At 38.9% G+C, this 23579-nt stretch overlaps 3 protein-coding genes across 6 annotated transcripts; 1 reads left to right on the forward strand and 2 right to left on the reverse strand.

The window, feature by feature from the left end:
• Positions 1-59: 59 nt before the first annotated feature.
• On the reverse strand, positions 60-10100 carry kif22 (kinesin family member 22). The gene is made up of 13 exons (XM_041974179.1): positions 9912-10100; positions 9413-9633; positions 9191-9318; positions 8866-9017; positions 4808-5017; positions 4038-4434; positions 3539-3659; positions 3016-3136; positions 2701-2881; positions 2011-2099; positions 1541-1741; positions 1365-1424; positions 60-241 (listed from the first exon to the last, which is right to left on the reverse strand). Exons 2-13 carry the CDS (start codon positions 9598-9600, stop codon positions 212-214), a joined length of 1878 nt encoding a protein of 625 aa, XP_041830113.1. The 5' UTR covers positions 9601-9633; positions 9912-10100; the 3' UTR covers positions 60-211.
• Positions 10101-10312: 212 nt separating this feature from the next.
• pagr1 (PAXIP1 associated glutamate-rich protein 1) lies at positions 10313-13645 on the forward strand. 4 transcript variants are annotated; one of them, XM_041974183.1, is made up of 5 exons: positions 10313-10578; positions 10831-11043; positions 11642-11975; positions 12059-12147; positions 12251-13645. In XM_041974183.1, the coding sequence occupies exons 2-5, from the start codon at positions 10869-10871 to the stop codon at positions 12484-12486; spliced, it is 834 nt and encodes a 277-aa protein (XP_041830117.1). In that variant the 5' UTR covers positions 10313-10578; positions 10831-10868; the 3' UTR covers positions 12487-13645. The 4 variants fall into 4 exon arrangements, with proteins under 4 accessions (XP_041830117.1, XP_041830116.1, XP_041830115.1 ...); XM_041974182.1 differs by having other exon boundaries at positions 10313-10565; XM_041974181.1 differs by having other exon boundaries at positions 10313-10565; positions 10834-11043.
• Positions 13646-14150: 505 nt separating this feature from the next.
• Positions 14151-22774, reverse strand: tlcd3bb (TLC domain containing 3Bb). The gene is made up of 7 exons (XM_041974211.1): positions 22346-22774; positions 19568-19766; positions 19144-19227; positions 18419-18644; positions 18096-18191; positions 17135-17244; positions 14151-16990 (listed from the first exon to the last, which is right to left on the reverse strand). The coding sequence occupies exons 2-7, from the start codon at positions 19690-19692 to the stop codon at positions 16723-16725; spliced, it is 909 nt and encodes a 302-aa protein (XP_041830145.1). The 5' UTR covers positions 19693-19766; positions 22346-22774; the 3' UTR covers positions 14151-16722.
• Positions 22775-23579: the final 805 nt, after the last annotated feature.

Genomic DNA, 23579 nt, shown 5'->3' on the forward strand with positions numbered 1-23579 from the left:
TTAACCCCTAAACATGAAGGAGAACATTACATTTACTCTTACTAAATAAAAACAAGAACGACATTAAACGTGAGATTTATTTAAAAAAAAGCACTGCCACCAGCAGGAAACACGCATCACTACAAAAGAATAAAACCAAGCAAATAAAAAAAAAAAGGTTGGTTAAAGAAGTTATATACATTCAAACGTGAGTCAAAGACAGAGGAAGAAATCATTTTCCCATGGCACTCAGGATGTTTGCCTGCAAGAGAGAAAAAAGTGAGTGGAAACATCCAACAGCAACAGAATACAAACACAAAACAAAATAATTTATCTCCAGTTTATTAATAAGGATACATCTACAATGCAATCAACAATCTTCCCCATATGTTATGAACAGATATCTAAGCAAACAATTCTTTCCCTCTTTTTCACACTGGCACATAAAATGCTTGTCTAGATGAAAAGCTGCTTCTTTATCTTTTTACCAGAATTCATGTTTGCAAGATGGATTCTCCTGATTGTCTCAGGAAGCAACGGACAGTAAGGGAGGCGCATCATACAACAATGGAAGTGTCAAAACAAACAAAAAAAAACATTTCTTTGACTATGCATTTAGCTGCAAAATGTGTTTCAAACTTCTCCCTCATTCCTCCTTCCTGAGATGAATGCAGTTTTCCTAAATAAATCACATTTGAATTAAATTAAGCCTCATTAAGAGAAGGGTCATTTTGAGTGAAGAGTGGCTTTACTGTGCTGTCAGTTTTTGCTCTAATTCATCCCTCCCATTTTAATTTCTGGCTGGAAAATTTCAAGATATCAACAGCCAATCTTGCAGCTTTTTCCTGTTACATACAGTATCCCTCACTGTGGGTAGGATCAGCTGTTTATCAGCACTGAGTGTTTGAAGTTGTGACGACAGACAAGGGAGTAGTACACAGTGATATTGCATTGAATGAGTTGGTGACAATTTCTTTTTAGATTACAGGAGTCTGAATATCTGCTGGAGGTGATCATGACAAGCAAGTACTACAGAGTCAAACTCTGGTCACCGTAGAAACTAAGGCCGATCTGTAAATCCATACTCATGGTTAACATGCTCAATATGTGGACAACTGAAATGTCCTGATTTATGTTGGAAATTATACGCCAGCTATTCAAAAGGCTTAATGGAATTAGGAAGCGTGTGGGTGTGTGTGTATATCTGTAGAGTCGTTCACGCACACAGATGGCTGATCTGTTAATGCACTTGTGTTTCAACACTGTATAATACAGACTCGGCTACATTTATAAACAAAAGCAAATGTATGAAAACATGTAATGGAAGCGCGCCACTTGGAAAAGGGGTTTAGCACAATTCTGATGTTCTTGGGGACTTTGCTTACCTTCACGAAGGAGGAAAATCTCTTTTCTGTCATACCCTCGACTTTTGTCAAATCTTCCAACTGAAAAACAACCAGAAATGAAGTAGCTAGTACAAAAATTAAAAAAAGATAAAGTATTGTTTGTGGCAAGTTGCTTGATGCAACAGGATCTATATTTGTTTTTCTCCTCTACCAACCTCTGTAAAATGACCATGGATCTCCCTCCAGCCCAGAATGAGCTTTGCCTTCTTGTCACCGATCTGCTGAAGACCTTTCAGCTCCTTGAGGCAGCCGGTATTTAAAATTTGCAGGATTTTGTTTCTGGATTGTTCCAGCACAGGTTTTTCAAGCTGTGACTCCCAGGAATTTTCCTGTATGTTCTCTTTACCATACGGGGTCTGATTATGTGGAACAAACAAACAAAAAAAAAGTGCATTTACTGTAATATGGTGTACACTGCAGACAACTCATTTTTAAACTGTCAACAGTAATTTATATGCATTATTTTAAAGAGGTCAAAAACAAGCTTTGACCCATAAATCTGAGCCTGCAGTGACAGGTCAGGAAAAAAAAACTGAAGCTAATGTGCTACGTCAGCTTATATATGATGCTTGCAACTCTGCAGCTGTGTCAAGCCAAGCACACCAGTCAATGCTCAGATGCTGACCTCAACCAGGTTTGCAAGCTTCTTTATCTTCTTGACGCAGACTGACTGTTTGACGACTGAAAGCTGTTGAAGAGGCTGGAGCTGAGACACTGAAGGGGAGAAAACCATATGCACAATTAATGTTTACATTTATTTATTTTAAGGTGCAATTATAACATGACTCAGTGCAGTTATTCTTAAGAAAATAAAATGATGACATTTTACAGGAAAAAAAAAAAGGCCCAAACTTCAAATTTTCCTTGTGACAAAATAACTGTCTTGACAGCCAAAAGCATGAGCTGGATGACAAGTACAGCTATCTGTCTCACTCACAAGTTGCTGAGGGGTGTAAAAATAATTCCTCCTCATCGTCATTCGATATATTTTCTGGCTCCAGTATTGTGGATTGAGCACTAAGATCACATTGCAGCTCATCAATACTTCTTGTGATTCAAGATGACAGAATTATACAATCATACTGTGTCAAGGAAGAATAAATAATTGATGATTACACAACTGGAAAGGTTTCTTTCTCGTTCAAGGTGAGCTTAAAGGCTTAAGTATCTAACAGCTACAGTTTTAATATGGGTTTTAATATGGGAGGTTTTGCATCCATTTTGATGGTCAAAGTGTATTCCCTCACTTCTTGAAAGAAAGAAAGGAAACCTTATATTTCCATTCACATCTATTGACTCTTCGTTCATCTCTAACCTTGTAGAGGTTGGACCACAGCCTGCTGCTTATTGAGTTTGGTGGCATTTGGCTGTTTTCTGTGCAGGGGAGCTGTGGTATTCCTGAAGACAGGCTCCTCTTTTGAATTAGACTTTTCTCCTGCCAAGTGATTCAAAAGCATGGCCTTGCTTTCAAACTCCCTCTGCTTTTCTTTGAGCTCCTGGAAAAACAAAATAGATGATCAGTGTGAGAATCTGATATCAGCTTCTAATAAATTAAACATCATATAACATCCTAGGCCGCTTCCATCGTCGACTCATGTAAATTTTAAGTGTGATTTAGGTGCATCTTTACCTGGATCTCTTTGCGGGACTCTGCAACATCTTTAAGTACACTCAGTCTGTCTTTGTCCTGGCAGCTCATCATCAGCTTCTCCAAAGCTATTAGTCTTTCCATCACTGATGGTTCTGACAAACTAAAAGACAAAAAGAAATCCAGAGAACAGGCGAACAATGAAGGAAGACAGTATGGCCATAGGCTTCCAAGCACAATGTCAAAAGGTCATGCATCTCAGCCTCAGACACCTGATAAAAGATGGTAGGAGTAGCTTCTTCCACCATCCCATCTGGCATAACAGCTGTGCCCAGCAGAGCCTCTGCAAAAACTTACCATGAGAACACACTACAAATTTTTTGCTCTCTCTGCTATGAGACGTTGGCCAGTTTAAGTTGCTGTTGTCTATTTGACAAACAGCATAAAACACATATGATGCAAAATAGGGCAGAGGGCCTTTCCAGGCAGCAATCACAGTTCTGACTAATAAAGTCTGATTAATGAGACAAGTAATCAGCAAGTCTGTGTCTGTGCTGTCTTTCACCTTTGGTAATGTGCTGAAGGTGAGGAACCATCCTGTTTAAGTTTTTTATCTTCCTTCTGCTTCTTCTTATTTGGCTCGGTGACAGACGCCCCTGCCTCAGGCTCCTCTCTGGACCGCTTCACTAAAAAAAACATGACGAAGTCAGAGCGAACATCATCAGTTTAGCATTCAGTGTGCTGTAACAGCAGCTGTGGGATTCTCTAGTGGGAATAAACTTTGAGAAAGATGGTACAGCATCAGTCAAGGCTGTGCTGCAGTGCCTTAATAAAAGGCTAAAGCTTTGTTTAGCTAAAGATGTATGGGAAAAAAGAAATCTAAAAATTACATCCATGTGGATGTAAGCATTCATTTTAGCCTTGCAATGCAACACAGATGCCCCCTACTGGTTTATGGATAACATTCCAAAAGATTTTTACCTCTCAATTTAAATAATTTATTCTTAGTCTCCCAAATCCTTTGACATAAGAAGTGTTCGATTTCCTCACTAAGTGTCACTCACCTGGCAGCACAGGCATAGCCACAGTTTCACGTGTGAAGGGCTTGTTCACAATGAGCTTGGATTTGGCTGCAAAGTTCAGTGCAGTAAAGGTGTCAAAATAGTATTTGTACTCTGGTGCAATGTTTGTGATCATGACGGAGTGTGCAGAACCGCCCAGAGAGTCCTGCAGCAGCCGTGTCAGTTTACTGTCTCTGTATGGCACCCGGATGGATGTGCCGGAGTTAAGAGAGTCCACCACTTTGCTGAGTGTGAAAAGAGAAAGGTTGATGGCGCCACTTTCCTTCAGGCGGATGCCCTGGTTGCCAGTGCGGCGGTTATCCTCAGACCCGGCCAAGTCTACCAAGTACAGTTTGCTCGTCTGTTGTCGGTAGGGTAAAACATGCTGAGTCCGTACGACCTGGATTTTAGGTGGATCGAGATTTGAGAAGGAAGGAAAGGTGGAATGCAGATTAGATGAGAAGACTGACAAAGGTCTTACATTTTATTAAATATGCAACAAACTGGATAGTGAAAGAGATAACAGGAATGAGAGAAAAAAAAAAAACATTAAAACTTGTGTTTGTATCTCATCCATGTAGTCCCAAAAAGCACAGAATTTGCTGGTGAGAGTTGCAGGAGAGAATTCATCTTAGCACCAGCTACCAAATCCTGGTCTACTGCTCCGAGACCACAACCTGTTAAGATGCTGTTTTTACCACCAACTTAAAATGAATGAAACATGAACTACTACAATCTCTGGATGATATGTTGTTGATCAAATTATGTCAAACCTTGATGAGCAGGATAGCGTGACTGCGACTGGAGCGCTGGTTTAGTTTGGTAGAAGCTGTGGTTCGGTTCAGGGTGGCAGGAATAAAGTGTTTGTCAAAATCTGAGAAGGAGGAGATGGTTGCGTGGGTGAGGCCAGGAATAAGAATGTTCTTGTCCTTGTCCTCTCTGATCGGCAAATCATGGGAATTTGGTGATAGAAGATCAAGAACCTGCGAAAACAAAAGAGGAAAGCCAAGTTTAAAAAATAGAATTAAGTGCTGTGCATTAAGCCCTGATTTCACACAAAAACTGCTGAAAATATCTCACACTTGACCTATATTCTGTAGGATGGGCTAATATTTGTATTTTGTTTGAGGTCAAATCACTTTGCAGCACTCCAAGTTAGTTCCAGCTCTCAATCAGCAGCTATGAAACATGACACCCAGGTAGACACATTTTTGCTGAGGGAGATGTGCTATGAGCTGCAACAGTAAGCGTAACCTCAAAATAAATCACAGAACCAAAAGTAGACCCATGAGGCGCTAAAGGCACAGACAAGCAAAACCAGCAAGAAAAAGATACCTTAAAAAAAAAAAAAAAAAAAAAAAAAGATACCATTTACAGTTGGCACAGCAGGAAGTAGCTCACACTTAGTCCTGCAAGCTCTAGTGTTACCTTAGAAATGAACCATTTGTTCATCAAGTCAAGCTTAGACTTTTATCCCCTTTCCAATTAACTTGAACCAGGTGCTATGTTGTCAGTGTGGAGCAGGTCCACTTACCAGTTTGGTTTTTCTCAGGAAAAGAAAACGTCATTTCATTGCAACAATGGAAATCTCATTCCAACACTGGTTGCATCCTTAGTGTTTACCACATTTCTGGCAGACCACAGTGCTGAAAGACTGTTTGCTTTTCCACTGATCACAGCATGTCTCCAAATTTGCCTGTAAATCAGTGTCTTAATGGCACCAATCTGTTCACAAATTCTATCTGCTATGTTGATGAACAAACAAAGAGGGATTTATTATTTCACTTAATAAAAAGGTTAATCAAACCCAATTTATTTATAGAGCACTTTAAACACTGTTGACCAAAGTGCTGAACAATAAAGTATCAAATAATTTACAAAACATGTTTAACTATAAATACACTAAAACACAGGCCAAAATCATTCAAAAAAAATTATAAAATGACTAAAACAACAAAACCTTAAAAACATTAAAGTAGGGCTGGGCAATATATCGAGATTTTCAAATATATCGAGACCTTATCAGACGCAATATAGAAGGAAGGAATATTGTTTATATCGAGATAGCTTGTTTTGAGTTAAAAGCAGCTTTTCTTTTGCATTTTGCACAGCTGTATTTTTGTTATGGTCATTGAAAAGTATTTTTAATTAATTTTGTTTTAGGAGCATTTAATTTTATATAAAGGTACTTTAATTTCAGTCAGCTGTTTTAATGCACATGTGCTGCTGATCCTTAATAAAAGTGTTTTTAGCACTGAAGGCTGTAAATTCGAGCCGTCTCTTTGGTTACTTGACAAAAAAAAAGTGTATTGAGATATATATATTGTGATTCAGGTAAAATAATAGAGATATAACATTTTGTTCATATCGCCCAGCCCTACATTGAAGCATCACCTCAACTGGTGTTAAAAGCAAAAAGAATAAGTAGGTTTTAAGAAGTTTTAAAAACAGGCAGCAAGGACGCCTATTTTATGTTTAAAAGCAGATGGTTGTACTGCTTTGGTGCTGCCACAGCGAAAGCCCGATCCCCTCTAAGTTTCAGCCTCATCTCAGGAACGACCAGGAGCTGCTGGTCAGCGGACCTTAAAAGTCATGATGAGTGTAGGGCTGAAGCCGGTCAGATAAATATGGTGTTGCTAGACCATTCAAGGATTTATAACGTTAAAAGTAGAACTTTCAAATGGACTAGAAAACCAACAGGAAGTTAATGAAGTTAAACCAGAACAGCTCAGATGTTCTCTAACTTATGGTGCCCATAAACAAGAGAGCAGCTGCATTTGACCATCTGCAGGCAAGAGAGAGCAACTTGGGTAACCCCATTAATCCAACCTTGTTGTTATAAAAGCGTGAATGAGTCTCTCAAAATAAATTTCTAACAAAACCAGATTAATTTTGGTTAGCTGCCTCAACTGAAAGAAACTGGACATAACCACATTATTAATGTTTGTCCAGTTTCAACTCAGTCGGGCCTTTACACCTAGACTCGTAACAATGGCCTTAACAAAGAGTCCAGACATGCAGGGAAAGCAGCCAAAGTCAGCTGCTGATTTCAAAGACAAATGTCATATATGCAGGTAGAAAGAGCCGCGGTGACATCATTTGTATTTGGTAACTGGCAACATTAAAGGATTAAAAAGTAGATGGAACAATGAGCTCATGTCTGCACCGTTGATTCAACCTAAAAAAGGTCAAATAAATTATAGAGACTCATTTAGGGCTGGGCGATATGAACCAAATCTTATTTCTCAATATTTTTTTACCTGAATCACAATATACGATATATATATCTCGATATCTATATATTTTTTGTCAAATAACCAAAGAGACGGCTCTAATTTACAGCGTTCGGTGCTAAAAACACTTTTATTAAGGATCAGCAGCACATGTGCATTAAAACAGAAATGCAAACAAATGCAAAAGAAAAGATGCTTTTAACTCAAAACAAGCTATCTCGATATAAATGATATTCCCTCCTTCTATATTGAGTCTGATAAAGTCTCGATATATTTGAAAATCGAGATATATTGCCCAGCCCTAGACTAAATATATGCAAAGTGAGACATTTTCAGCGTGTATTCATTATAATTTTGATTATGGCTTACAGTTTATGAAAACCCAAAAGTCATTATAACAGAAAATGAGAATATTACATGAAATCAGTAAAAAAGGATTATGAATACAGAAATGCTGGCCATCTGAAGAGTATAGTCATAAATATGAAATCAGTACTTGGTTTGAGCCCAGTAATTCCTTAGTCATTGAACCAGGTTTTGCCAAGTTCTGCAAGAAAATAAAGTCAGCATCTCTAAAAAGCTTTTCTGCTGAAGGAAGCATGAAGTGCTCCAAAATCTCCTGGTAGATGGCTACCTTGACTCTGGACTTAATAAAGCCCAGTGGACCAACACCAGCAGATGACATGGCTTCCACATCAACAGACTGGAAACGTCACGCTGCACTTTAAGAGTCTTGGATTGTTGCCTCTTCATTCTTCCTCCAGACTCTGGGAGCTGGATTTTCAAACGAGATGCTAAAGTTGCCTCATCAGAAAAGAGCACTGTGCTGAACAGGCGGTTTCATTTTTTCTTTAGCCCAGATAAAGATGTTTCTGATGTTGTTTTGTTTAGGAGCGACTTGACTAGAGGAAAACAACAGTTGAAGCCCATGTCCACGATCTGTCTGCGTGTGTGAATCTCGAAGCACTAACTCCAGCCTCAGCCCACTCCTTGTGAAGCTCACCCATATTTTTGAAAGGCCTTTTCCTGACGATCCTTCCCAGGCTGCGGTCATCCCTGCTAGTTGTGCACCTTTTTCTTTCACGCTTTTCCCTTGTACTCAACTTTTTATTGATGTACTTTGATTCAGCACTTTGACAGCATCCAACTTCTTTTGCAATTACCTTTTGAAGCTTTCCTTCCTTGTAGAGAGTGTTAATAATGGTTTCTGCATAACTGTCAGGTCAGCAACCTTCCCCATGATGGTGAATTCTACTGAAATAGACTGAGAGACCATTTAAATGCTTAAGAGTCCTTTGCTGGTGTTTTAGATTAATTAGCTGATTAGAGTGTGGTACTTAAGAGGCTCCAACACTGAACGTTTTAACATTATTCTAATTTTCTGAGATTGTGATTTTTCGGGTTTTCATAAGCTGTAAGCCATAACTATCTAAATTATAACAAATTATGAACATAGAGTTAAATTACTGAAATAAATTAAGGTTTGCACAATATTCTTGCGTCCTTAATATTTAATGGCAATTTCTTCTTCAATGCAAACCAGTGTTACACTGGCCAATGTGTATAGAAATAACTGTGTTGCGACCAATTGCACAAACCTTCTCATTGTAAATTTCTAGATAGGACATGCCAATACTGTAGGTCCACCCTTCACCCTCATCCTGAGCATTGACCAGGTTAAAGACCTCACGAACTGCACGAGGGATCACACCGGGCTGCTCAGCACTTCCCAACATGGTGAAAGTCTTACCTATGAAAGAGGACAGTAGAATTCATTAAAAACATCTGGGGAACATGCAAAATGTAAAATTTGATCAGTAAACCTCTCTCTAATGCTTTATGGTGAACAAAAGTAGTTTAAAACTATTTTTGTTGTGATTTCGTGATATGCTTAAAGATAATAACGATTGTGGTTCAACATACCAGCCCCTGTTGGTCCATAAGCAAACACGCTGGCATTTTGTCCCTTCAGTATATGTGGCAGGATGGGCTTCACAGACGAGAGGAAAACCTCTTGCTGCGTTGTTTGCTCACCATGAAACACGTCGAAGCTAAAACAAAAATAAAAATGATTATTAGAAAAGGTAAATGCTTAACAGCATTCACACAATAACTGATAAAAAAATAAAGGCAGGCGACACGTACTGATATTTGACGGTTTCTGTTGCATTTCTCCAGTTGATTATTTCCAGGTCCTGGGAGTTCAGGCCTCTCACACACGGTCCTTCGGCTTTTTCGTCTTCTTTAATCATGTAAGGTCTCAGACGGACCGCCACTCTAACTCTAGCAGTTTTCTTGTTTCCTCCATCTGATGCCGACACACGCTGAGCCATTTTGAGATCTCGAAAACAATGGCCTGGAGAGGCCTGTGTGATATTAATAAGCTAACAAGTTAGCCTGCTATATGTATAAAAAATGTATGCAAAATAAGGCTGCAAAATCTAAACAAACTTTCTCAAGTTTATTAAACTGCATGTGCTCCGTAAATGAAACACTGGTAATCATAAGGGCAGTTTTCATCAGTAACAGATTTCAAACACAAAACAAGATAAGGTTAGATTAAACTACTCTTCTTATTAAGACAACTTTACAAGTCTCACAAAAGACAATCTGCTTCTTTTGAAGTTTATTAGTTAACACTTACCAATAGTAATAAAAAGAACTCCTTGAAGTTAATCTTTTTTATGGTCCACCACTTTTAGCAACAACGCGGACAACTCCTTTTAACAATGGCGGTCAGGACCCAAACAAGATAACCGAAGACTTTTCAAATGAAGAGCGCTGCGACCGGAAGCCACTATCTACCAATCACGACTGGCTTACAGACTGGCGCCTATTTTTGACGAATCAATATAATATTTAATAAAAAATTTTATATTAGGCAAATATACTTGTAAAAGCTATGCTATATCAACGTCTTCAAAAAAGTTATTGACATGAAAGTGAGGAAAAAGCGGATATTAAACATTTGGCTTGTATGACAAGCCCGGTATGCGACTGCGCACAACACAGGAAGTCGTGCCGGGTGTAGATCTCCATTGCAATCGACTTTGTGTTTCACATTACGGCTCTGGGTGAATGGATTATCCGCATTGATTTTAATCAGCGCGATCACGTTGCCCAGCAGAACCGAGGACGTCGTCACGCAGTTTCTCCATCCAAAATGGCGCTATGTTTACGTTCTTTCATAATCGTTTATCGCACTTGTCAACTCTAATGGGGAACTTTGACGATAGTAACGCATGGAACATATTTTGACCCAACATTTAACAAAGCAGCACTGATCCACGACAAACCGGTAATAATTTAAGGCACGTTTATTCGCTAACTATTTTCTTCTTGGAAATAGCTGGCGGCTAGGCCTGTTAGCTAGCTTGTAAAGTCTGGTGAATATAAAACTTGATTATTTAAAAAAGTAACAGGAATAGCTATTGTTAGGCTGTATATTTTAGGCATCAGGTTATTCTTGGGAATCTTACAGATACGCATTTTGTCTCTCACTTTGAATTATTTATGTTCAGATAGATTAAAAAGAAAATTTCATAAATAATTCTTCTGTTCAGCAGATCTGTGCCTATAAAGTTAACCAGCAGCAGGAAGGATGCAGGCTGAAGCCACAGACTCTTCACTTAGAGAGGGAATAGAGGCTCTCGGTGTGAAGGACTCAGAAAAACCTGCAGCAGGTAATGAAGAAGAAGAGGGCAACACAGAGCAACAAGACACAGAGATGACAGCTGTCACAGAGGAGGACAACCCAACAGCCAAGGAGGAAACAGGTACCTTCATTTAAAGACAATAATAAGCTGTACTTGTTTGCATTGGATCCTTAAAACATATATGTTGACTGAGTATTCATTTTATCTGGGGGTTTAAGAGGATTTAAAGGATAAAACCTAAGACACTAGATTAATGCATGATAAAATTGTTTACAATTTTAATCATCCCTGTTTTAACTTATGTAGACAAAACGAAATTATGATTAACTGGTTTCCTTCATGGTCTGTCTTCAAACCATATGGGGAAACAGACTTTGGTATGAGTAATTTGACAGTGAATACTACTGACATTAAAGGCCACAGAGAATGACTATTATAGGGAAACTATCAATTAAGGGTGTTATAGGCCTCGTCTTAAAAACTTTTTGCAGGGGAGTGTCTAATGTAAACAAAAGAGAAATATGTTACCAGTAGAACTTTTCTAAAAATAGCAAATGAATATTTAATTTTTTATGAGCAGATTTGTAATGCAGTTGTATATAAAAATAGAGTAAATGTCCCCAAAACATACAATAAACATTACTGTGCTGTTATTCTGAGCACTGTTTTTGCCCTTATGTACAAGCAAGTGTAACACTGTCTCTCTCTGCCTTGCCAGATGGAAACACAGATAGTGCCATGGAAGGAGAGGCACAGGCGGATGAACCTCAGGCAGACAAGGCGATGGGTGCTGAGGAGGAGAAGCAGGCTGCTGAAGTGGATGGTGAATGGGAGCTTCCGTACAGCGATGAGGAAATGGAAGATCCTAAAAACTGGATGCCTGCTCCTTCTGAGATTAAAAGACTTTATGAGCTCCTAGCTAAAGGGGAGATGCTGGAACTGAACTTTGTACCCCTCCCCAGAAGACCCCCCACACCTGAACGCAGTCCTTCACCTGAAAGAGATGAAGAAGAGGCGGCAAAGGAAAGGGAGAGGCAGGAGAGGGAACGCAAGTCAGTATTTCCCCCTGTCATTTAACTTGTGTCATCCAGGCTTGTTGCATATTAACAGCTGTGTGATTTTCTTTACTTTTCAGGCCTCCAACTCCTACTGAGTTTGACTTTGATGAGGAGCAAATGCAAACCACTCCGAAAAATGCCTTTATCAACAGACGCAGAACACCAGGTGCGACAGACAGTGCAAATCAAAAAGTGGTGTTCTGCCTTTTCATATCTCCTGGCTGTCTCCGCATTTATTTACTATAATGACCTTTTTGTTTCTCCTCCAGGATCTTCTGCCCGCTCCTCTGTAAAAAGGGAAGCTCGCTTGGACAAAGTATTGTCGGACATGAAGCGCCACCGAAAAATTGAGGAGCACATCATGCGCACGGGACGGGATCTCTTCAAGAGTGATAAGAAACTAGAGGAGGCTCTTTCCCCAAACAGCCAGAAGGAGCGGGAGAAGGAGAGGGAGCGGGACAGCAACCCTAACACCATCTTCTCCCCAAGACAAAGGAGATACTGAAGTATTCAGAGATGAGGACTTGCCCACAAATGAGATACAGAGCTTTTCAAGACTTTCAAGAAACTTGAATTTTTTTTTAAATGTAACAGGTTTTGTATGTTTTGTGTGTTTTATATACCAGCAATAAACATTTTACATTTGGAGAATGCTAACTGATCTATTGTAATCAGTATGTGGCAATTTAAAAAAAAAATTTTTTAATAAACAAGGGATTGAAGGTGACTCAAGACACAACAAGGCATATTTCTATTAGTTACATTGTGGTGGGATTCAGGGTTTGAGGAAATATGAGGTTGGATGAGTGTGACCTTCAAGTCCTGCATGAGAATCAGCAACGCTTTGAGACTGACAAGATCAAACATGCTGAAATCAGCAGAAGTTAAAAGCCAGCACCTGTGGTGTTATGTGGGAACATCAGTATCCAGGGCATAGATGGCTTCCACATGCGTGAAGGTATTTTTGGCAAAGTGCCATTAAGACTGCTATAAAATTCTGGACCTATTTTTTTTTCTAAATATGATTGTTTGTCAGTGAAGACACAAACTATTTCCTTTGTACTTGTACAGATTTAAGTTCGAATAATCCATCCATTTTCTCCCCTCATCTAATTCGGTGGGACAGGAGCCCATCCCAGCTTCCACTGGGTGAAAAGCAGGGTACCTGGTGGACAGCCAGCCAGTACATCAACTTAGAACAATTAACCTAACCTGAATGTTTTTGTTCTGTGGGAGGAAGCCCGAGTTCCCGGTGAAAACGTGGTCATGCATGGGAAGAACATGCAAAGTCCACATTGAAAGTCAAACTTTGAACCAGGAGGCCTCAGCGCCACTGGGCTATTTCCTTTCTGAAAAAATATGGCTTGTTTATATACCTTTTAGTGTCTTCTATTTTAATATCTCAATATTTACATTGCTCCTTTTTTAAATTATGTGAATCACTTTGGAATTGTAAACAAAGTTGCTATATCAATAAAACTGATCCTGTTTGATACTTAGATCATGAGCTTTTCCAAGTTGTCACCATACATTTAATTCAATAAGTGGCGAGTGTATTTCCATCTGTCCAATAACCTGTTTAAGAACTAATTTCACTTGTATCAGGTGCTCTTTTGTCCGCATTAAAGAAATAGCTTCCAAATGCAAATGCTACACTCCTGACTTTTTGTCTGCTTAACAAATAAATATCCAACACTTGTTCATTGAACTGCTTCTAAGTCAGTTACGCAATTACGATTTCAATACACTGAGAAATCAATCTTTAACCCTTCCTAAAGTTAGAATGTGAAATGCCTCAGGTTAAGGCTCAGATTCTGGTCCAAAGTAAATTATGTTTCTGATATGAAAGCAGCTTGTGTGCTCAGCAGTGTTCAGGTCATTCTTGTGTCTTAACAACCAGCTACACCTATGGGCAACTTTAGTAAGAAATGTTTAAATCAGACAGAAAATTAATGTGCTTTGACATTTTATAAAAAGTGCATACTTTTAGCCACTTTAAGAGTTTCTTAAAAAGGCACACTTTAAAATGTGAGGTAAAATTTAACTTTATAGGCTCTGGCACCCTCTACTGGCTCATCTTGTGATAAAATGATTCTCTTGAACTACAATCTTTTTAAAGTAACTTTAAAGTTTGCAATATACAAGGAAAAAAAAAGACTCCAGACGGACTCAGGACAGAGAAGTATATTTTAGCTAAGTTTGAGTAACAATACAGCCTTCACATGAGGCTCAGAAGCATAGAGTATAATATGTATGCATAAATATGCATTCAAAACCACAAACCAAATAAATAATAAATAAATAAATACTTACAAATAAATAACAAGCATTTTGTGGAATATACAGTACATCAGTTGAAATGTTTCAGTATTGTCAAGAAGCAGTACTTTATGACTCATGGAACAGGGGAATGGATATTCTGTGTTTGACATGCCCACAGCTGTCCAGATGCTTTGGCACACACTACCCTGCGTTGATGTTTTGTTTTTTTTAGCTGTTTTAGTTGTTTTTTGTTTGCTTTTTCTTGACCAATGTCCAGGACACTGTAGCTGCATTAAATGAAAAAAGAAATACTTTAAAAGAATAAAACCCCCAAAACAAAAAAACCAGCGACTCATTGAGTGGGGCGTTTCATACGATGTTAAAATGCCTCATTTCTGGGCTAATTATTAAAAAGAAAAACAAAACATTGTGTTGGTCAAATGTACTGCACCAAAAATATGTTGGTCAAACGTGCTGCCTGTCAGTCACTAGGAAATTCTCCCCTAAGTTTTTACTTGAGCTTCCCTTCAATCATGAACACGGTCAAGTCCTCTAACAAAGCTAAAAATACTCCAATCTCACAGATCCCTTTGTGAAATGCTCCCACCACAAGAATGGATGTTTGTAGATTTACACCAGCACCAAACTAAAAGCAGTTAAGTTTTAAGAGAGTACTTCTGTGCAGCACTTCTTTGTGTGCAAAATGAAGAAAGTGATAACCAGTGAATGGAATGGAGTTCTATCTACACTGAAACGAGCCTTTGCTCTAAGCTTTGGGGGAAGTTTGCATACACTAAATTGTAAAACTGAAACCTTTCTACTCGTCTTGTTCAGAATATTTGTGTAATCATAAGATTTACAAATATATTAAAGTGTATCAGGTCTGTTGTAGGTTTAAAAAAATCAACAGCATATGAATAAAAACAGGCATCGCAGCCTGAGGGTAAATATTCTGAGACAAAACTCAGAAGAATGTCCAACAAAGGCATAAATCTACGAGGAAGAACAGGGCTTTTTTTTTTTTTTTTTAAGGATTAAAGAGGCAAATTTGTGTCAACGTGAATGAGATTTATTTTAGAAGAACCACATAGCTTTACTTTGCAAAACTGGTTAAACCTTATTGCAACACAGATGCAGCCTGTTTACTGGATGACGCTGCATTGTGCAAGTTATTAAGCATTAGAAAAAAGTTAAGATTGAGCATATCACTCATTACATGGACAAACCGACAGTTGAAAAATGTGAGAAAAGTGGTGGTTGCATCTTTGAGTATTGCTAATTGTTTTACTGCAGAACATTATATGTGATGAAGCTGCACCAATGCTTCCCCGGAGCATCTGTGATGAAATAAGGCAACTTAGAGAAAGGTACAGCAAAGTAAAGCCACATGGGTTCCTGAATTAAATATGAATGATATATATATTAATTCTCCGCTTACATTTCTTTTGTAAATATTTCAAGATTTTTGAGGGTTTATTTTAATGAAGAATATTTTTAAGATTTTCTTTCAAAATTGGTCACTTTAATCTCAGAGATAATCCACTTTTTTTCCTTTTAAATTTATGACTTCATTCTAGCAAAAAGTTTTTTTTTTCTTTTCCTTTTGTTTAAGTCCACAGTGGCCAAAATATGCAGTCGCACAAATGAGAAAAAATAAATACCCCCCCTCCCCCTCCAAAAAAAAACATAAAATCATCATTGACGTAATACTGACATAGAAAGGACAATTTTGCATCTGCTATATACAACCATCATCTTTTTCTGTCCAAGGAAAGCCTCGTCTTCCTTCTTTGAGGATAAAAATAATGTAAAAGAAACAGCAAACAATGGGGAAAAAGGGGATAAGGCAGCAGAGTACAGTATTATGACATTATCTCCCTTCTAAAGATGAATCAGTCTGCAGGTTGGTTACATTTTGTTAGAGTGACAGTGACTACATAGAGGATACAGATAATAAACACTAACAAGTCAAAATACTGCTTAGCCGGGGTAATTTTTTTTTTCTTTTTCTTTTTTGAAGGTCTTCTTCGTTACTAAACTGAATCAGGCCTTCCATCTACAGCAAACGTACTAACATACAATATAATACATTCCTATTTTCCTGCTCTTCCTGTACTGTGAGGCAGAGAGGACTGTATTTGATCTACATGAGGGAAATAGCCACCTAGGTTTGCTATACATCCAGGCAAATTCCTCTCAAGTCAGTGCATGTTTCTATCTGTCACAGTGCCTGATGACATCTTAAATACTGAGTGTGCTAACACTCTGATTCCTACAAACTAAGAAGCTGAAGTACTTGGAGGTCAGCCACAAAATCATTAAGCTGTTTGCTGGCTACAAACACTTCAGCTGGATTTGAGGCCATCATCTCAACTTGTTTCAAGTCTTGCTTTTCCCTCATTGCTTTCGTTCCTTTTACAAACTCATTGGTACATTCGCCTTACTTCCCTCCCCACCCTCCCGCTCCATGTTACCCTCCTCAGTGAGTGGCCAGCTCCGGCTCTGTGGAGCGCGTGCTGTAGCCGTTGGCTGGCTGTGGCAGTGCGTTGCCATCCGTTTGAGGCTCTTTAGCAGCGGCTGTGGTCGCACATGGTCTCTGAGAGCGGGAGGTGCCCTTGAATAGTCGTAGGGCGCCCCTGCAAATTAGGGAGAACCAGTAGAGCTGGGGTGCCATGAGCAGAGCAGCACCGAGGTTACAGTGCCACGGCACCGACAAGGGAACCATGTGGAAGGGGATAGATGCGTACCTGAATCCCAAAAGACAACATATGAGAGACTTAACACACATTTTTGCACCTTGTTTACACAACCCATGATACAAACCAAGAAGCTACGAGTCACTGACCCCAGACCAGCAAGACAGAAGAACAGAGTTAGGAAGAAAGACATACCTTCCATAGACGTAGTAGAGGTAAGGGAAGAGTAGAACTCGAAAGATGAAAAAAGTGATCAGCATAAGAGCCCCATTCACTTTGTGCAGCAGAGTGTGTTGTTGTTTGTACTGAAAGTGGGTAAAAAAAAAGGGGAGAAAGAAAAGCAAAGCAGTACAGATTGGTAAAGGCTGACAATGTTAATGTCCATCTGTCTTAATCCTGATATGTCAACTTTTAACACACTCAAAAATCCATAATCAGGTAGATAATGCATCTCACTCATAAATTCATTATTCAACCATTCTCTTTCTTTAAAAGCGGTGCAGGTGCAATGCCTCTCAATATATTTCATTTTGGCTTTACTTTTGTTTTCCATTGTTTTTTGGGGGGTTATAAAGAAGGTAGTGAACTGCCTTGCTTGTACACAGACCAAAATACACAGTGGAACACACCGCTGCTCTTTGTTTTGTGTTATTGTTGTTTTTAATGCTATAAGAGCACAGCTTTTGTTTATCAAATGGCCACATGCACAGCTTGGGTAGGGCAGGATGCTAAGTGACTGAAGGTGGAAGGACAAGCCAGCAATGTGTCTGCTAATTATCTAGTCTTCATACTGGGGGGCTATATTCACTTAAAAACAGCTGAAAGTGATGAGGGACAACCTTCTCCCATACACTCCACACACAACCTAAAACAATTACAGGGGAGGGACGCAACTCCTAAAATGTGTATCCAGGCTAAACTGTGTTACCAATTTAAGACTGATGTTTGACAGTGCTGCTCATGTAAGACACAGCTGACAGGAGCTGATTGTCATGCAGAAGCTGCATGCCGGGAACAGCCAGAAATATGCTCTCCAATGAATTAAAAGGGAGACAAAAAGAAGAAAAAAAAAACAGATTGCAGAAAACTTTAGTGAGAAACATGCGCATGCAAAAACCCACCAAAATCTTCTATTAGGCAGATTCAAGACACTCACCTGGATGAGTATTTTTCCTAAGCAGACAGATGGAGTGCTAAGCTCAGCCATGAACATTATACCCTGGAAATAATCCCCCTTTCCTTGTCGCCAAAACTGGAGAAAGAAAAAGAGGCTGATTATTTTTCATGACTTCAATTACAGCATTGTCATGATGTTGACATTTTAGAACACTTGCAGTAAAAAAAAAAAGTCTCCCCAGCGTCTTCTCTGTTCCTTTACATATGACATATTACCTGAACATGGGGAGCTGCAGATATATATATTTGAGCTTGCCTCAATTAAATCTCAGTTCAACAGAAAGAGCAACATGGAACAGTTACCACAGAGACAGGGAAGCAGACGGTGACCATGACAACGTGGTGCAGCACCATGAGGAACTCGCGACGCAAGTAGCTGGTCAGGGCTGAGCTCATGTGCTGGGGTGCCGCCGAGGCCTCCTCGTGCCCTTTGACCCGCAGCTTGTACCAGTAGCACATGAACATCGCGTAGATGTCATACACGAAGTAGGGAACAGCAAACATGATGTAAGTGCTAGTAAGCCAGTGCCTGTGTAGGAGGGAAGAGAAAGCTTTTAAAACCCAAAGAAATATGAGATTTTAATTCAAAGACAAAAAGAATTGTGTTCATACAGAGACTTGATAAGAGCCACAACACAACCTGTGACACCTTATTTGCCTTCTATTATGCAGCTGCAACTATTCAATACTTAAGCTTGAGATAATAATAAACATTAGGACATTTTAGCAGAGGAACGCTAACACAGCCACTTTTAAGTTTAGCTTGCTTGCTAAATATGTCTCTGTTGTTCTATGTACTCATATTACTTTACTGTATTTTATTATAGTGCTGTTTTACTCTTATTTTGCTTTATTTGACTTGTTTGTTTTGTCTTGTACAGCACTTTGGTCGACTGAGGTTGTGTTTTAAATGTGCTTTACAATTAAATTTGACTTGACTTGCATCTTAACACATGAAAATTGCAAAGCAGACCTGTTTCACATTGTAAAGAAAAGACTTACTAGTTATATGCAACTTAGTGACTTACTGATCCTCAATGATGTCCTCACAGGAAGAAGCAATGATGTAGCCAGCTGAAGACGCCATGACTGCCTGAATTGATGACACCAACCTAGGAGCAAAAGTGGCAAAAACACATATAATTTCTTTTTCTAGTCAGCCAAGTTGATTAAAAGTTTTACACTGCCCAGATAACTCACAGTAATAATCCCACAGGCTGTCATGCAGACACAACAGAGCTAAAAATACTTTGCAAAAATAACATTACTGTAACCACAGAAATCAATAAAGGTGTAAAATAGGAGTTATGCAAAAAATAAACTGCAAATGTTTTAATGAACAACTTCTACAGGCACCGCAATACAATCATACACACAGCACTAACTTTCAGGGAGTGTTTTTTCTGAGCACAGAGTACGACACAAAATTAAAAAAGTTCCAGAAAGTCTAACCTGGCTGATACAATGGTTGCATCTCCTTCGCTCCACCTCAGTGCTGGGATAGACTTCAGACATTGTTTGGACAGAAGGAAAAGGCCTGGAAAGAACACAGACCCAGCAGCCAAGATGGACAACATGGTCCCTGGTGATCCGAGAGGCAAAAAGTTCAGCAGGCAATCTGGTCCTGGAGATCCGTTGCTCTCCGTCCTCTCTAAAAACCAAAAACCACGACAGAGTGAATTGAGAGCTCACGTTGACCTCACTGCCGGTAACTCCCTCGCCTATACATTTGGCTGCACATGCCGAGATAACAAAAACAGCACATTATCAAAGTCCAACATATGTGGCCGTACATTGTTCTAGTTTTACTGAGGTCATGAAACAGGCAATAAATTCTGGCCTATGTGAAAAACCAGTTTGCTGTACAGTTAAAGAGCGGTTTACTGGATTTAAAGATTAAACTCAATACATTAAGCACGTTTCTGAACCTTTCAAAGTGATTAACAGCTTTTTTGTTCTCATTATTCCACTCATTTCTCAATGGTGCTACAACCTAAAACAGTTTTGGGAGTATTTTGTAAACTTTTAAAATGAAAAGATTAAAATATTTAATTTATGAGCTTTCAAACGCTTCCCTCGGTACTTGGTTAATGCACTTTAGGCAGCAGTGAAAGCCATAACTCTAAATAAGATAGTCCTACAAGTCTGGCATACCTCTCCTCTGGAAGTTTCTTCCATTCACTCTGGCAGAAACATTTATGGTCAGCTGGGTTAGATGTTGAGCATCAGTGTACAGCCATTTTAGGTCTCTCTAGAGACCCTAGTGGGTTCATGCCCAGACTCTGGCTGGGTCACTCTTTGAAAAGTAAAACTTTTATCTAATCTGAGAGCCTGAAGCTCTGAGATGGGGTTCCCCCCCCCCAATCAGAAATTATTAGAAATGTTTTCCTTTACTTTGACAATTCTTCAAGTCCATACTGCAGCAGAGAGAAAAAAAAAGACCATTTTTAAATAATCAGATGCTCCCATCACCATGTTTATTAATAGAGATAGCGTTAATGGGGTGATGTTTTGTGCCTGATTTCCTCCAAACTTGCCTTTAAGAATTTTGATTATGTAGTTTCATTCACACATGCCGGTGGAAACTGAAACCAAATAGTTTCATTTTCATTTTTGCTTATCATAATCTGATATTCATTTAGTTGCCCTTTGGAAAACTTCCAGCTGGCCCTGACATCCTTTTTTTAAGTGAGAAAAGGCTTCTGTCTGGCTCTACTAATATAGGTCTTGATGGTGGAATGCTGCTATGATGAATGTCCTTCAGTAAGGTTCTTTCTTCTCATTTATTTGTTACATTAAATTGCATTCATTTAGCAGGTGGTCCAAAACATCTTACATCTGAGGAACACAGTGGAGGGGAACATAGGTGAAACCTTGCCCAAGGAAACTTGACATGTGGAGTGAAGCCTCTACTATCTCTTAACCCCCCATGCCTTAAGCACTTTCAAAACTGTAAAAACCTTTTTATATACGTCTCCTGATCTTTGCCTGGCCAAAGTCCTACTAACAGACAATTCTCTCAACATAACAAGCATATATCCACAATCCAAATGAGTCTATACACTTTTTTACTGGAAAAAGTTGAAACGGTTTAATAACTTTCTAGATGTACCGGTTGTAATTGCTGAAGACTATGGCAGAGGTAGACTATCTTTTAGAAGGCCTTTTGTGCACCATTGTGGCCCATCTATCCGATGACACCGTATTTATGACTTTGCCATTTAATCCTAAGGCAACCATGAGGTACCACCATGCGGTTTTGAAATTTGCTTACAAAAGACTAGCTGACTCATTAAAAAGTTAAAGTCCATTAGCAAAATACGCAATGCGCTATTTTAAAATCGTGAACGTCGAAAATATCGACAATAAAAAAGACTGCTGTGTTCAATGTTCCTGGCAACCTTAGCCAACATCGTCTGTTTGCTAGAAGGTTTTCTGATTAAGCTTTGATGTGTAATTTACCACATTTATAAAAACTGAAAACAGTTAAGCGGTGACACGCTGGTGGCGTTATCGACGCTGTCCGCCAACCGTTTAGCTTAACGATCTGGCTAAATTGTACAATGAAAATGCCGAAAGCACACCTGTCAATAACACTTGATCCTAAACTAACGCTAACTTGGCAATACAGACAGTTTTAAATCAAAATATACTAGCTAGTTAAGCTAACTAGCAATATAAGGCTACAGGTACAAGTCGCCGCAAATGAATGCTCACTGTCATATAATTGCCAACGTGTTCTGAAGAAAAACTAGGCCATTTTGGTAAGAAAGTGTAGATAATTGGAAAAGAAAATCATTTTTAAAACAACAACAATACTGTTCATATTAAATGACACCCATCCCTCGTCTAATGAGCATGGCCAACTGTCTGCGCTGTTGAATCGCCTGCTAACAATGACACTACAAACGTTAGCCTTAGCCCAAAAATGTAGCTTTGACTGTTAACTGGGCTTCTTGGTTACCCACCATCTCTCTCACAATAAATACACACAACCCCAATTAGAAATATGATTACCCCCAAGAGTGAAAACCAATGACTAAATATGTAATTTCCCATGTTTTTTGACTAATTCATTGAAATAATGCAGTGACATTAAACTGTTTTGTTAGCTTGTTATTTGTTTGTAGCACTTAGCAATAGCAGCTAAGGTAACCGATCCCGTCAACGCTAAGCATGGGTAGCTGATCGGAGTTTGCACATGTTTAGATATAGATAAGCAACATTTACACAGCAACTCTGCAGAGTCCAGTCAGCGAGCAGTCGAAAGTCGTGTCCTGCAGGAAGCGTTTAAAGATATCCCAGGGGTCTCAGCCTCGATGATCCGCATGTTTATGTGACCACTTCAATGCTTGAAGGGTAGCAGCAGCGAGCTAACGCTAGCTTGCAGCAACTTTGATCAAAATTTGAGTAAGGGCAGCTCACTGAGAGCATTGGTGACTAGCTTGCGAACCAGTTACCGTAAACAAATAGCTTTACTGAAGCAAGTTAACTGATAAAAGACACAATCTGCTCCAGGTGTCAGGGTAACGTTAGCTGATCCTGTCGCTATGTCATCTCTGTCTCGCCGCTGCTTCAGCCTCCCAGATGCAACGTTGACTCAACACTGTGGACTGCTGCGCCAGCTAGTTCCTACAGGTCCAGGCAGCAGCTCGTGTCATGACGAAAATTACAGTGTACCAGTCACAGCTTTGCATTTTGTGCATTTGTAAATTGTTATGTGATATACAAGGAAACACCAATTTAACCCCAAATTTACAAAAAAGTATCCAGTCAAAGATACAAATATTTAAACAGAGGCGTACCCAAACATAAAGCCAATTGGGGCCAAGGTCCCTCATTACTACTGCTAGTATTAAATGTGTTGTACAATGCCGGAGGAACTGCCTTTTGTTTCAACCATTATATCTCTATCACCGTCTTCCTTTTTTATTTTAATATTTTTTCAATAGCACAAATAAGCATAGCTGATCAAATATTCCAAGCAGTTTACTAAGGTACAACACAAAAAGAAAACAAAAAACGAAGAGGAAACAGATTATTTATTTTTTTGACAAGGTGAACATTCATTTTTGTCCAACTTAAACCTTAATCTAAAAAACTCAGCATATGGGTAAATATCTACATATTTCTTTCTATTTACTTAACATCTTTTAATTTGGAAAATAAGGGAAATTACACAAATCTAGTTCCTGTTTGGATGATATAATTTCTGAAAACATCCGAAATGTTTTTGTTTTTTTTTCTGTCAGGAAGAGAAAAATATTTTTTAATTGATAATTCTAAAATTTGGTTGTTTATATTTACTGTCTGTGAAGTTGTATCCAGTGGTACACAGGTGTTGTATTAAAATACTGTAGTATTCCTTCAACCAGAGTTACATGATTTCCTGCACTTACAGGGATAGTTTTAAAAAACTGACAAGAACTGTTTTTGTGGGCTGTCTAAATTAAATACATTTTTT

Source organism: Melanotaenia boesemani, chromosome 21 (genome assembly GCF_017639745.1).
Source record: "Melanotaenia boesemani isolate fMelBoe1 chromosome 21, fMelBoe1.pri, whole genome shotgun sequence".
Classification (NCBI taxonomy): domain Eukaryota; kingdom Metazoa; phylum Chordata; class Actinopteri; order Atheriniformes; family Melanotaeniidae; genus Melanotaenia; species Melanotaenia boesemani.

Excerpts from the sequence above, each read along its gene's own strand:
- kif22 (XM_041974179.1), bottom strand. The coding sequence starts at position 9,600 with ATGGCTCAGCGTGTGTCGGCATCAGATGGAGGAAACAAGAAAACTGCT. Across the intron at positions 9,018-9,190 it reads TTATGGACCAACAGGGGCTG|GTAAGACTTTCACCATGTTG; the intron begins GTATGTTGAACC and ends CCTCTTTCATAG. Across the intron at positions 2,100-2,700 it reads TGTGGTCCAACCTCTACAAG|TGTCTCAGCTCCAGCCTCTT; the intron begins GTTAGAGATGAA and ends TCTCCCCTTCAG.
- pagr1 (XM_041974183.1), top strand. The coding sequence starts at position 10,869 with ATGCAGGCTGAAGCCACAGACTCTTCACTTAGAGAGGGAATAGAGGCT. Across the intron at positions 11,976-12,058 it reads AGGCAGGAGAGGGAACGCAA|GCCTCCAACTCCTACTGAGT; the intron begins GTCAGTATTTCC and ends TTTACTTTTCAG. Across the intron at positions 12,148-12,250 it reads CAACAGACGCAGAACACCAG|GATCTTCTGCCCGCTCCTCT; the intron begins GTGCGACAGACA and ends TTTCTCCTCCAG.
- tlcd3bb (XM_041974211.1), bottom strand. The coding sequence starts at position 19,692 with ATGTTGTCCATCTTGGCTGCTGGGTCTGTGTTCTTTCCAGGCCTTTTC. Across the intron at positions 19,228-19,567 it reads GCAACCATTGTATCAGCCAG|GTTGGTGTCATCAATTCAGG; the intron begins GTTAGACTTTCT and ends TTTTGCTCCTAG. Across the intron at positions 17,245-18,095 it reads TAGGAAAAATACTCATCCAG|TACAAACAACAACACACTCT; the intron begins GTGAGTGTCTTG and ends ACCCACTTTCAG.